The following is a 13,646-nucleotide window of genomic DNA, read 5'->3' as shown; positions in this document are numbered from 1 at the left end:
CACACCCACATTGAAATCCGAAACACACACAAACACACACGGTCGCACAGACACATGTGCTCACTCAGTGTAAGTGACTCAAGTGCTGGCTCCACTCAGCGCTGGGCGGACGGAGCGTGTGGGCCACTGCTACTCCCTGGTAGCCGGCATGCCGCAGAGGAAAAGGAGCTTCACGTTTGGGGCTTATGGAGGGTAGGAGCGATCACTGTTCATCTATAGTATGGTCACATACCTGTTTGTGTGTCTCTGTGTGTGTCTGTCTGTGTTGGTTTGTTTCCCTGTCTGTTATGGTTTGTCTGCTGTCATTTGTATGTGCGTATGTGTTTGTGTATACCCACCCAAACATACATTAGTGTGTTTGGGTGTGTTTGGGTGTGTGTGTGTGTGTGTGTGTGTGTGTGTGTGTGTGTGTGTGTGTGTGTGTGTGTCTGTGTCTCTCTAAATGCACTGTCATGTCCCTGGAAAAATGGTCAGTTGTTGTACATTATCATTGTTGTTTTTGTTGTTGTTCCCCATGTATTCCTCTCTATCCTCAGCATGTATCATGGAGTCTGGAACAGCTAAGCTTTTGTGTCCAAGGTGCAGAAAGTAAACTGGGCTGTGGAAGAAAAGTTGTATTCATGGCAGATCGGTGTGAATTATAAATAACATGGTTATAAAATGAAATAAATCCAGTTTAGTGGCATGCAGTTACTGCTGAGTGATGAGAGATGTCAGTGATGGACATAAAGATAATCAACAATGATATTGATAGATGGCACAGCACATCTTTTGTAGACACACACACACACAGACACACACACACACACACACACACATCCACATGTAAAAACACACACACACACACACACACACACACACACACACACACACCCACACACACACACACACACACACACTTATGTTTACACATAGGATGTGTATGTGTGCAGTCATTATTGTGATTGACTACTTGATAATGCGGGGTTATTCACATGACTTGCAGTGTGTGTTATGAATGTGATGTATTTACAGAATAAGTATATCTAGAAGGCCCTGTTGTGCTGTGCCATACTGTGTTCATGAACATGGCTGGCTCAGAGGAGGTCATCGGTGTATGAACTGTGTGTCCCGTGCTGTGTGGATGAATCCCCAGTAGACAGTGTACAGTGTACAGGCCCGGCCAAACTGTTCCAACGGAGCTACAGGTGCCCTGTGGTTGAACCCTGAGCAAATGTACTTCATGGGCTCTTGAAATGAATTCTTGTATGTTTGTGTGTGTGTGTGCACTCGGTTTGTGCACATGCCTGAATGGGTGCGTGTGTGGGTTTGTGTGTGTGGGTTTGTGTGTGTGTGTTTGTGTGTGTGTGTGTGTGTGTGTGTGTGTGTGTGTGTGTGGGTGTGCTTGCGGGTGTACATGCCTGACTAAGTTTGGTTGTATGTGTGTGTGTGAGTGTGCGTGTGTGCCTAGGTCCATGTTCGTGCAATCAAGATTTAAGATTTGATACACCCATCTAGATGAGCTGATAAATGAAACAGTAGGAACCAGTCCTTCTGTTTACTTCTACACAGGAGGCTGTTGTCTCTGTGCTTGTTGTTTAGCTAGTGGCTGTGCTCATTGAACTCAGACTGTATGAAAAATATGCACGTAGTGTGACGTCACCCATTGGTTTGACAATGGAAACGGTCAATATTTGGCACACTGACGGCGGGAGTTGAATGGCTGCCTCGCAGCAGACTGTGGCCAAACTAATTAATAACCTTTATATTGACAGTCAAACGGGACCTCCAAAAAAATATTTTGGGCTGAGCAGCCCGCTGAGATCCTAACGTGACGGAGAGAAAATGTAATCAAGGGTATCCCATTGACTTAGAATGGTGGCGGGTCTTTTGGCAACCGACCACCATGAGCCACCTGTAGTCCGTTAGAGGAACTGCACGTTGGGCGCCTCTGCCAGGGCTTCACACACATGAGTCACGGTTGCCGCTTGGTTTGCCCTGGCACTATGATAGGTCATGCTGAAACCTTCCTACAGGCAGGTGGGCCTCACGTCGTACACTGTGGTGCATATGATGATACGTTGAGAAATACAAAACAATATACATGTTGTAGGCCTTAAATATAAACTGCAGCAATGGGGCATACAAAACGTCAGTACGTTTTAATTCAAATGCATCTTGAGCCGCTAGTGTTTTTTTCTTGACGTTTCTTCTACAATTTCACACAGAAACGTCTCCTCGAGCTCCCTGCTTTTATCTCAACCCCTCAAAATGTTTCATAGTTTTTGAGCTGTGCATATTTCTGTCCCCACACAGTGTATAGGCCCTCACATGTCCAGTGCAGTATGGATAGACAGCAGGGGCATAGCCACATGGGGACCAGGGGGGCCACGGCCCCCCTGGTCAGAGGTTGGCCACCCCGCTGGCCCCCCACGAGTCTGAAAAGATATATAAATTAAATCCTGAACGGAAACGGTCTAAAGAAAGCTGAAATATATACACTATTAGTTAGACCTAGCCTTGACTTATTATTCTTATTTAAAGTGTTACATTTTGACACTATGAATAAACATTGCACTTAAAATAGCCCCCCCCCCCGACCGTTGACAATCAAGCGCCATAAATGTGTCCCTTTCCGTTTGCCCTGAGCTCATTTTTTCGCAGCGTCTTAATGGAGAGAAGCAGGCGTCTCTGTGTGTAGCGTCGGGTCCAACAGCATCCCCCATTGTCCTCTAGTCTGCAGCGGGCCAGCAGTTGGAGTTGGCTTTGGGCGGTCAGCTGATTTAGTAGGAGACCATACGTCCCTGAAATGAATGCTGCATCCCACTAGGATGAATATCTCATTGGGCTTGTCATGAGGAATTACTGCCTAGTACAGGTTAATAATGCATACACAGTTGGTACACAGGCACAGTAGGCCTGTACTTGGATGTTTTTTCTTCCAAGAGCTCTCCCAGGAGGTTGGTTTGAGCCCTGATGAATATTTAAAGATTAGACAACAGAAAAAACACACAGAGTAAGTGTTTTTGCCGGATAAAAGTACAGGTTTGCATGACAAAAGATGGTGGATGATTAGACTGCAAGGCAGGGCCTCTTGAGAATAGGAGGGCATTTTACGAGTGCCGTAGTGGAGCAGCGGCCAAACAAACAGGATATGTAGGAGAACCAGAGGGCTCTTCAGGCTCCATTCAGCCAAGTCCTACTTCCATATTCACTCCGACATTCACGTTCACTTTCATATTCGTCCAAACAATGGAAATCCCGGGCCGCCGTGGAACAAGAAAGCCCCTGTGTGCCCTGCGGTGTGTTTGTCCCTCTCGCCTTCTGTCCGCTCCCCGTTCAGGTCCTTATCCTCTCTGCTCTCTGGAGCGGCGGTCTGTTTTAGACCTCGCTCCAGGAGCCGGCCAATGAGCGACCGAGAACGTCCGTTTGAGGCTTCGTTCAAACAGGTGTCGAAGTGTCATTGTTTTTCATCCCTCCCGACAACTAGAATACTTTCCATTGTTCTTTTTTTTTTGTCATCTATCAAGTAAAGAGCCGTTGGGCTAGCTAACCATTAGACCTTTTTGAGCACCAGTAGAATGTAGGTTACGGAGACTCGCTCTCAGCATCGCTCCAGCCCCAATGTGTTTGTGAGTATGTTATGAGTCTGTTAACAAAGACTGGATGTCACTGTAGACCTACTGGAGCATGAATGAGGTGATTCAGCTCATGTCGTTAATTCACCACTCATCAATGGAGGGATTCAGCCCACGTCGGGCCTGGGTACAGTAGATAGTCCAGACACAAGGCTGCTCTGCTTTTGTTGCAAGAGTCATTCTTATATTTAGCCTTGACAATGAAGCAGGGTAGCTTAAGGAGTCTATTGCTTGCGTTTCCCATCCATGCTGTTGGAAAACGTATGGAGAGTCTACATTAGACCCCATGTTGGAGAATAGGGGTCCAAGATTGAATTTACAATTATAGGATTTATTCGGTTGTGAAAAATTAGGGTGATATTTTATTTCAAAAGCACAAACTTTCTAAGCTCAAAATCAGAATTATTTCATTCTTCGTCCTCTGGATTTAATTCTTCATCAATTAATTGAATGCACGCTTAAAATAATTGATGAGGCCTAAAGGTATGATAATTAATTTCTGCCACTTGGGGTCTCAATTTAAAAAAAACAATGACATAGTTTGATGACATGTTGAAGTAGCGTGGAATCTGTTGTCTGTTGGGGAGTTGTGTATTCACCACTACTGCCGGTGAAAATTTAACTGATGACTAAAGTGTGACTGGGACTCAAGTAGAAAAGATGTTCATGGACGAAGTAATATGTGTATTTATTATTATTAGTATTAAAGTTGTGGCTACCCAGCTAGCTCTAGCTAATGTAACGTGGAAATCAAATTAGATTGTGGGGTATGTTATAGCATATGTTATAGCACGTTAATGCGTGGTCTAAACAATCAAACAAAAATAACTTTATCAGCGAGTTGAACGTTGTTATATCACGTTATGTATATAACGTTACCGATGTACCGTAACATGAGCTCGGTGGCTGGCATGAGTCACTTGTTACAGTAGCACGATGTAGTAAGCTAGATCGATATTCAAAGATCATCTCAATAAATGAGGTATCTACTGATTACTGTTCACAATGTTTCCCTAGGGTTTAGGGGCTGAAGGGGGGATGACGCTACGAGATGAAACGCACCGTTGCCTTCCTTAAAACTACAGATTCCTCTGGGTTTGAACATTGCCGAAAACATCAAAAACTCAATGCATAAATCAGGTCTAGTTGTTTTTAGTGGAAGTGTTGCATGATATACCCTTTAACGGTAATTATTTTCATAATATTGTGTTCATCATGGGCAAAATACCCTTAATTAGTTTGCAATAAGAAGGACATAATTCCCAGAATACATTTGATACTACTACCACCACGTGTTTCTTATATGACCTAATAATCAAGTCGTAGAGTGCTGTCAGTTTAACGCGTTATTAACGGCGTTAACGCAAACCAATTTTAACGGCGTTAACTTTTTATCGCGCGATTAACGCTCTTTTGGCTACAACACACATACGGGATCTAGCTACACCGGAAACAAAACAACAAGCACGCCGCACAAACTTGTTGGGGCAAGCGCGGATACAGAGCGGGTGAAAAACTCCTTAAAAGTGTGTGTGTGTTTGTGTGTCACTCTGTTCAAGCCTGCACGAGAGTTCAATGATGTCATTAGCTGTTACGTCTTTCTGACCAATCGCAGTTCAAGGCCCACCTGGGCTGTACCACTTCGGGAGAGGCCGCTCAAGTTACTCCCCTCTAGACAAAATCGACTTGGTTGCGACGTTGACAGTTTGTTGCGGCTGTTGAGTGAGTGAGTGGTTGCGGGCGCACAGCTCAGGCTGCCGGACGGCGCTGAAAGGATCTTTTATAAATGCAATGTTGTTATCCCGCAGTAATCAGCCCAACAGACCCGAAACGTTAACGGCCCTCCGGGAATTCTCCTGAGTCTCCCGATTACCACTCCGCCACCGTGTGTGTGTGTGTGTGTGTGTGTGTGTGTGTGTGTGTGTGTGTGTGTGTGTGTGTGTGTGTGCGTGTGTGTGTGTGTGTGTGTGTGTGTGTGTGTGTGTGTGTGTGTGTAGCCGTTATTCGATAGCCTGGTAATGTGTATAGGCCTACGTACGGTAGGAATATTCATACTGGTTTAAATAATAAATGTTATAGTATTTCCCATCTTTGCTGAGCAAGAGTTTTGCTCGAATGTTCAGTGATTGAAACAAATAAAAGCCTGGGCTATTGAAGTTTTACGGTAGGCCTACCACTGTCATGGACCTACCCGATGTCAAGTGGACCGGGTTGAATTCACTGCGGTTCTCTCTTTTTATATCCATCTTACCAAATATATTTTATTACTGTCCTTCTCAACACTCTCTGATCTCACTAAAAGGCTACAGCACGAAATCAAGGGATATTTAGAATATAAAAAAATGTGTGATTGATCGCGATTAATCGCGAATTAACTATGACATTAATGCGATTAATCGCGATTAAATATTTTAATCACTTGGCAGCACTACTAGAGATTAATGTTTTTTTTGTTTTTAATGTAGAACACAAGCGGCCATGCTTTGTGATTTATCATGAATAATCGTGACCAGGTTTACCGGCCATTACGACGCTCCCCCATACATGTTGACATCAACCCTCAACAGCAACCTGGTTGTGCTCTTTCAGGCTAAAATAATAGCCGGTTTGTAGCACATTTATTTGCGACAGACTATTTCTTGTTCTAACTTTATCCTAGAATCATGGCACACCCTGGTTGATTTCACTTGACTGGAATCGTCCGTAACACGAGAATGGGCGAGACCCACAGGAGAGGCCGAAGACAATATTATCCTCAATGCAAGGTCTGTCCGGGAAAATCCGGGCTCTATTCGAACATCGACAGGCTGTGTACGCATTTCAATTTTATCTTTCTCACCCAAGGACAAGAGTACGTGGGATCATATGCGACGGAGCAGTGATTCATTGGCCCACATGTCATGTTGGTCCGGCTGTGTGACACATGACCGCCTGGGCGCCCAGCCCATGTGGAGCCCATGTGGAGCAGAGGAGAGCAGCAGAGTGAGGTGGAGGTCCTTTGGGACGTCACATGGAGGCCCACTAATAGTCTCCTTCTTCACCTATAGCGCTCAGAATGACAACTGATCCACTGTGGAGCAGCAGCTCCAATGCAGGCCCGGCGAGGCTGATTGATAACCCTTAAGCGGACCAGTCTGGTGCATCAGGCCTCTGACTTCTCTGCCTGTTAGGGTTTGATAGTTGCTGGACCCAAGAACAGAACACAGGGACAGGACTGGAATTGGAGTAATGAAAATTATTATTTGGAGTAGACCAGGGGTGAGGCAGAGGGCAGGTTGGAGAGTGGGGAGCTTCAGGCTGGAGGGAGTGAAGCAGGCAGGCTGGAGGTGTTGAGCCGCTAAACTCTAGGCAAAAGGAGACAAAGGTTAGATACGAGATCTCAACAGGAGAAGAACGACTAGTAAAGGTTTAGAAAAGACTGGAGCCAGGTACGAATATCAACCAGTGAAGTTCGAAGTACGATCTGGCGATGACTGGGATACTAGGTGTATTAGAAGGGGAGTGGATGAGCTGATGCAGACCAGGTGTGAACAGTTGAGGTGTGGCAGGCACAGCACAGAGACAGAGAGGGGGTAAGGCAGACACAGGGGGAGAACACACAGCACCACAGCTGTGGCTATGACACTGCCTTCGATCTCTGGAGGAGGAAGGCTTTAGGATTTTATTCCGTACCCTGCACTTCAAATATAAACATTATTAGAATAACAATAATTATATTATTATTATGGTAATACAAATAATAATAAATATTATTACTATTATATTATTATAGTATAGTAGACTAGTACTAGCAGGAGCATATCCATTTTCCGCGTACAACAAAACCTTCCTATTTCTTTGGAAGCCTGCTGATTCCTCCTTAGAAGAGGCAGGGGGCCTGCGTGCTCCACTTCCCCCAGTAGGTCATCGGATTCCTGGGATGTTGTTCATGACAATGACTCCAGTAGAGCAGGCAGATTCATCCACTCTCGGGAGGCCTGATGCCTGGAACCGATGAGTAAGCGGTCCGTGATTCCCAGCATGGGACACACAGGCGCGGCCCTTTCTGGGCTACAGGGAACCCCCCACCCCATCCCCCGGTGCAGGTGTTGGTGGAGGGCTGGGCTGGAAGTCCCCGCTGCCGACAGAGGTCCGGTGCCCTTGAGATGGACACTTGGCGAAAGCTTCCACGGCATGGGGGCCAACAAGAGGTCGAGTCAGAGACCAGGGACAGCTGCGGGAGCACTGCGAGACATACAATCCTATATATCCAGTGAGATGTACCGAACATCGACCTGAAACAGCATACTTCTGCTCTGGTCCGCTGTGGCACTCCTAGTGAAGCAGATCTCATGTTCATGGTCATGCGGGCTGCGCGGTAGCTCACTAGCATCAGCAGTAAAGAACACCTGGTCTATTTATGAGAAGGACTGCATTGAAATCAATGGGGGGCCAGCCAAGGAAAATATAGGAATTACTTTACCATAAACAATACTTTATTAGCTTTTAGTAAATACAAGCTAGGCTGTTTAGTGAGAAAAGGTGAGGTCAAACTACGAAGTTTTGACAGTTTAACTTTTCATGTAAGAAAAAGTGTGATGGTTTTTCCCCCCACAGCTCCATCTACTGGCTGATACATGATATATACATGGTACTACACACTGTTGGCTTCTCCATCAGGACAGTGACAACACACTACCACAAACAGACACAAGCAATTCTGAGTTTATATAATCAGTAACCAATGACAAAGAAAGAAGGGCTTAAGTAGAGTTAAGTGACAAACCAGTACGAGTTGAATTTGTCCTTGGAAACACCAGACAGCTTTGTTCCTTTCCTGTTTGGAAGTGCTACATGGGCAGATGGCTTGAACTGTTTAGGATAACTTCCACTCCTTGTTGCCCTTATTCCCTCTTTCTAACAAAGCTTCAAGCAACGGGGCAGTCGACTGTCCACCTGTTCACTTAATTTGAAGTAATTAATTATCCTATGAATAGAAGATATTAAAAAGAAACGAGCACAGTGAAGTTAAATTGAAGAATGGCAGAGAATGGTGGAATTCAGTAAAGGCATCACTTTTAAGGTCACATCTTTTATTATTTATGTGGTATGTGTACACAAAAATAATATTTCCTTAAGATATACAAAAATATATACTATTGTTTTAGTTAAACATGCATTATTCTCCATTATTGACATTCTTAAAAACATCAGATATGTAATGTAAATGAGTGGTGTGGACCTACATCAGTTAAAGTACTGCATAATTCCTTTAATCATGGCCTAACGGTCCTCTCTGTTTTTGCAGAGTGGATAAAGCGTTCTCCAAGGCCAGAAGCATATGGTGAGTTAATATTTGATTGTATTCCCTTTAATGCATTTTTAATTAAGCCTTGAGGATGATAAAAAAAATCAGCACAGACAAATATTTAGTTTCAAGCTGTTCAAGCATGGTCGGGGTTGAGAACAGAAAGTCAAGATTTACCCGCAATACAATAACTTGTGGGTGTCTGACGGTCAATGGTAAGTTGCTGTGACGGTCCAGTGGTCAGACATAAGTAAGATAAATGAGCCAATGACAGGACAGAGCAGCACTCAGCCAGCACACCAGATGGGATACACAGGTGGGACTTACATTCCTCACTCACACACTCAACCTCGCAAGCACACATACACACGCACGGACACACACACACACACACACACACACACACACACACACACACACACTGGCACTCCGGCTCGCTCCTGGGCTGCCGGGCACAGACGCGCTCACGATGTGATGACAGACACAGCAGCGACGTTTAAAGATACCAGATCGGTACCTGATCGTCACCCAGAGACCCAAAAAGTAAAACAAAAGATTTCATCATAAATAAACCCCCCAGCCTTACAGCATTTCTAATCCTGTTGCCACGGCAACCTGCGACAGGTATAGACTACCTCTGCAGTGTTGGCAAAGGCTTGAGCTGGGCAGCTGAGCAAGCAGCACCGCCTCAGATGGGCCAGTGCTCCTCCTCCTTCTCCTCCTCTGCCACCTCCTCCTCCACCACCACCTCCTCCTCCTCCTCCTCCTCCGCCACCTCCGCCACCTCCCCCTCCACCACCTCCTCCTCTGCCACCTCCTCCTCCAACCAGAACGTCCCTCTCCTTGGGGTCATGGATGGCTGGCGCCCACCTCCGTCCTCCTGAGGATTATCTTGGTTCACCTCCTGCTCCTGCTGCCCCTGGGAGGTAGAGAAGGAGAGAGAGAAAGAGAGAGAGAGAGAGAGAGTGAGAGATGACTACTGCTACTACTGCAGCAACATGGACAAACGTTGAAGCTGGGACAGCGAGGAAGAGGAGCAGCTAACAACGAGATGAAGATGGCTCCTGGAAGTCAGCTCAAAGGAAATGAATGGACTCGAGCTAATGACATAATTTGATCAGGAGCACAGGAGAGTGAAACAGTGAAGCATCTGAATGCTGATTTAAAAATGGCTGCATGATTATATTACCAGTGCGGTGGGTCCTTTTAGCCAGGGTTGATGAAGAAGAGGCACGCTTCAGAGAGGACACTCAATTCATCTAACGACAATCCTCCAGAGGGTGTTCACCGATTGCCACAAAACAGACCACTGCTGTCATAGAATTAGAAAGGCTGAGCATCTGTGAAACAGGAACCAACAAAAAGAACAGAGGAATAAGTAAGGAGTATTAAAGAGAGGAATTAGAAGAAAGTTCTTTCCCTCCTTCTTAAGCCAAAACAGAGAGTTTATCTGGGAGAGCCAGAGTCAGAATTTATGTGAAGGGGATCTGCAGGTATGAGCCAGCTATAGGATCAGTAGTCAGTGAGGAATTGTTAGGTTAGCTAAGACTCTTTAAAGCAAATAACTGTGAGCAGCACGCAGATTGCAACATGCCCTGTTCTCCTTTTCGAATCGGAAAACCTAGGAGATTTTGGTGAGTTCATTTTAAGCTGAACACATTTCGCTAAACTTCTGAACTGGTTTGTATACGTTCAACCAACAGCAGCTTTTGATAATACATACCAATGGCTCTTGGGTAATACTTAATGATGTTATTATATGAGGCCATTGTACGGAGAGCATCTGTTCTAACTAAAATGTTCCGCTTCCCAACTCCCTGTATTTGTATTTGATCCTGAGAGAAGCTATGAGACCTTGACTTTTGAAACTTTATTTCCCACTGGTACTAGACCACAGTTATACACAATGTGTTGCTATTGTGATGTTGCTGTAATGTTGTGATATTCTCATGCCTGCCATGGAAGGAGAACTCTCCTTCTAGTTTCCCACCTTCAGAGGTCATTAGAGAGTATTTGATCAGGCTTGGATGTTTGCTGGAGTCAAGGCCTCCGAATACTTATGATTGTTTTCTAACAACTCCAGAGCGGATGTTTGCCCATGCAGGAGTTCTCATTGTTCTGAGAAGGATTGTTCATTTTATATCAAAATTTTAAGCCATTATTTAAATTTGTTTATTTTTCTGCATATATTGAATATCCTTTCTTGTGGCTCCCAAATTATTATTTTCTATTCTTCATGCAATTTCGTTAGTTGTGCTTTCCAGTTACTTTGTTAAAGTATTCATAACCTAGGAGAAGAAAAACGTGTTTGCACTGCAGTGTTTACAAGCACACACTTGTACTGCACACCAACGCCCCAGAATTAGAGCCACCCTCAAGGCTTTTGATTGGTAATTGTTTAAAAGTTTCCACCCCAATGAAATCTGGCAGATTGTCCTCAGTTTCTAAATGTGCGAGGCACTTGGAGACTGACTTGTCAGTCTACGTAGACAGTTATGAGCTTCATCTTCAAACTTGGTCTCGGATCAGAGGGGAAGGACTGTAGGACTGTAATTGGTTGTAAGTCCTCTTTTTGATTAACTTTCCTGTTTTAAGGAAATGCGAAAGGCTGGTTAGGATGGATGACAATAGTGAAGTATTGCATAAGTAGCGGTTTATCTCTCTCTCTCTCTCTCTCTCTCTCTCTCTCTCTCTCTCTCTCTCTCTCTCTCTATCTCTCTCTCTCTCGCTCTCTATCTCCTCCTCTCTCTCTCGCTCTCTATCTCCTCCTCTCTCTCTCTCTCTCTCTCTCTATCTCCTCTCTCTCTCTCTCTCTCTCTCTCTCTCTCTCTCTCTCTCTTCACACACACACACACACACACACACACACACACACACACACGCACAAACACACACACACAAACTCGCAGAATGGATTAGTCAGCCCTCGCAGCCATTGTGCAGCGTCCTGCCCACCCATGAGGATAGCTGCCACGCTGCCCGGGTGGCTCGCCCAGCCTGCCCTCTGCCCACTCCCCACACAGACAGTGGAAGAGCAGGATTCTCACATAGCCCAGCACCATGTTAGCACTTCTGTCATGTCCCCATGATAGTCTGCAGTGCCTTTGTCTCATATCAGAGAACCATGGAGGCTGCACGGAGCTCCAGCCAAACACAATGTCTCTTTTGTAACCACGGCTGTCTGAGAAATGCATCCAAGCACAGCCACCCTTACAAGAGTCATAGTTCATAGATAGGTTGCAGAGAGATTATACCTGATGTGAAAGTGTAGTATATAGACCAAATACAATTTGGTCTATATACAAGCCAGTAGATAGGAAAAGATAGCAACCTAAAGAATCTAAGGGGAAGGTGTACACCAGGCTGAAGCAGAGAGGGAAGAGGGCAGAAGGCAGACATACTGTACATATGGTTATAGTGAGGCAAAGTGAAGGTGTGGTTGAGGCCTAGTGGGCATAACACTGTGTCTCTGACAGCTGAAGTAACATATGGTATCGGACCAGGTACAATTAGGAGTGAACACTAAAGGACAACATGTTTCAACTCTGCGCACCTTGCCAGTGCCATTGGGCCAGAGTCTGCTCTTCTGTGGTATTGGCTCAGTGTCTGCCCTCTAGTGGACCAAGTTTGCATACGTACCTATATAGGTATTATATGAGAAGCCTGGCTCTCTCACTTCAATCTCTTCAGCTGATGACTAGAGAGGTGGAGAAGTCACCTCTGGCTCAACAAGGCTGTGTTGGTTTGTTGTTTGATTAGGTTTTGCCTGGGATCAGACCTACTTGTTATCTTTTCATAGTTACATTTTTATGATTGCCAAATGACCTTGTATTTCATGTTTCTTCTCATGTATCTGAAGCACTGAAGTCTACGATCGAAGACGTTCTTAAATCCTAGAGCCATTTCCTCTGTGCCCCCTTGAGTCTGACTGCCTGATATTTTTGAAGGTGTCATTGCGCCCAGAGTTCCCTGTCGGCGTAGGCTTTGCTGTGAAGTGTCAGCGTGCATGACTGTACCTTCACTAGACTGTTGAAGCCGGGCCTCGCGTCTCCTCGCACCCTTGTGTGCTCGTCTGTCCACGTCGGGCTGAGTCGTCTGAAGGCTGGGGGACACAGCCAGACAGCGACCTGTCGCGTCCAATCAGCACACACCGTCTCTGTGCCATCGCTCTCTCGGGGCTGTCCGACCAAATACTGAACCCAAAGTAGACGAGACAGCTCCGACACCCTGGCTTCTCCTTACCGCCGGCCTTGATAATCCAACACTTGCACAAAAAGGTTGCGGCATTGAGCCTGGATCAAAGCAGACCTATGGAGACAAGCTGTCGTGAAATCTCTGTTTCACCTTGTGTCACGCTCGGAGACGGCTCGTTCACGGGACGCTGCCCAGACTTGTCTCCCTCCCTGTAGTAAGAGGTTGATTCCTCACTGCGGTAAAAGGATCAGGTGTTGCCGTTGTGCGGTGGAAGCGTCTTGGAAAAGATGTGGTGACATGTTTGTGGGGGGTCTCCGGGTGTGGGCCATGATGATGATGATGAAGATGATGGTGGTGATCTGGAAGATTGTGATGGAGAAGATGAAGATGATGATGATACTGATGGTTGTTGGGATGAAGATGATGATGATGATGATGATGATGATGTTATGATGATGGTGGTGGTGATGAGGATGGTTGTGTTGGTGATTGTGATGGCGATTATGAAGATGATGATTATAATACTGATGGTGTTGCTGATGATAATG

The 13,646-nt window shown here is 45.5% G+C and overlaps 1 protein-coding gene across 4 annotated transcripts in view; it reads left to right on the top strand.

Moving 5' to 3' along the window:
• The window catches only part of rap1gapa (RAP1 GTPase activating protein a), a 42,525-nt gene continuing 28,879 nt past the window's right edge, over positions 1 to 13,646 (top strand). For all 4 annotated transcript variants that reach the window (XM_079741224.1, XM_079741226.1, XM_079741225.1 and 1 more), the window contains exons 1-2: positions 1 to 192; positions 8,905 to 8,940. In XM_079741224.1, coding sequence (XP_079597350.1) covers positions 149 to 192; positions 8,905 to 8,940 — 80 coding nt within the window. In that variant the 5' untranslated portion in view covers positions 1 to 148. The remainder of the gene's footprint in view (positions 193 to 8,904; positions 8,941 to 13,646) is intronic.

The sequence above is a fragment of the Pollachius pollachius genome, assembly GCF_949987615.1.
Source record: "Pollachius pollachius genome assembly, chromosome: 8".
NCBI lineage: Eukaryota > Metazoa > Chordata > Actinopteri > Gadiformes > Gadidae > Pollachius > Pollachius pollachius.
The sequence above is the reverse complement of the archived record's forward strand: the minus strand, read 5'-3'. Positions and strand labels throughout refer to the sequence as shown.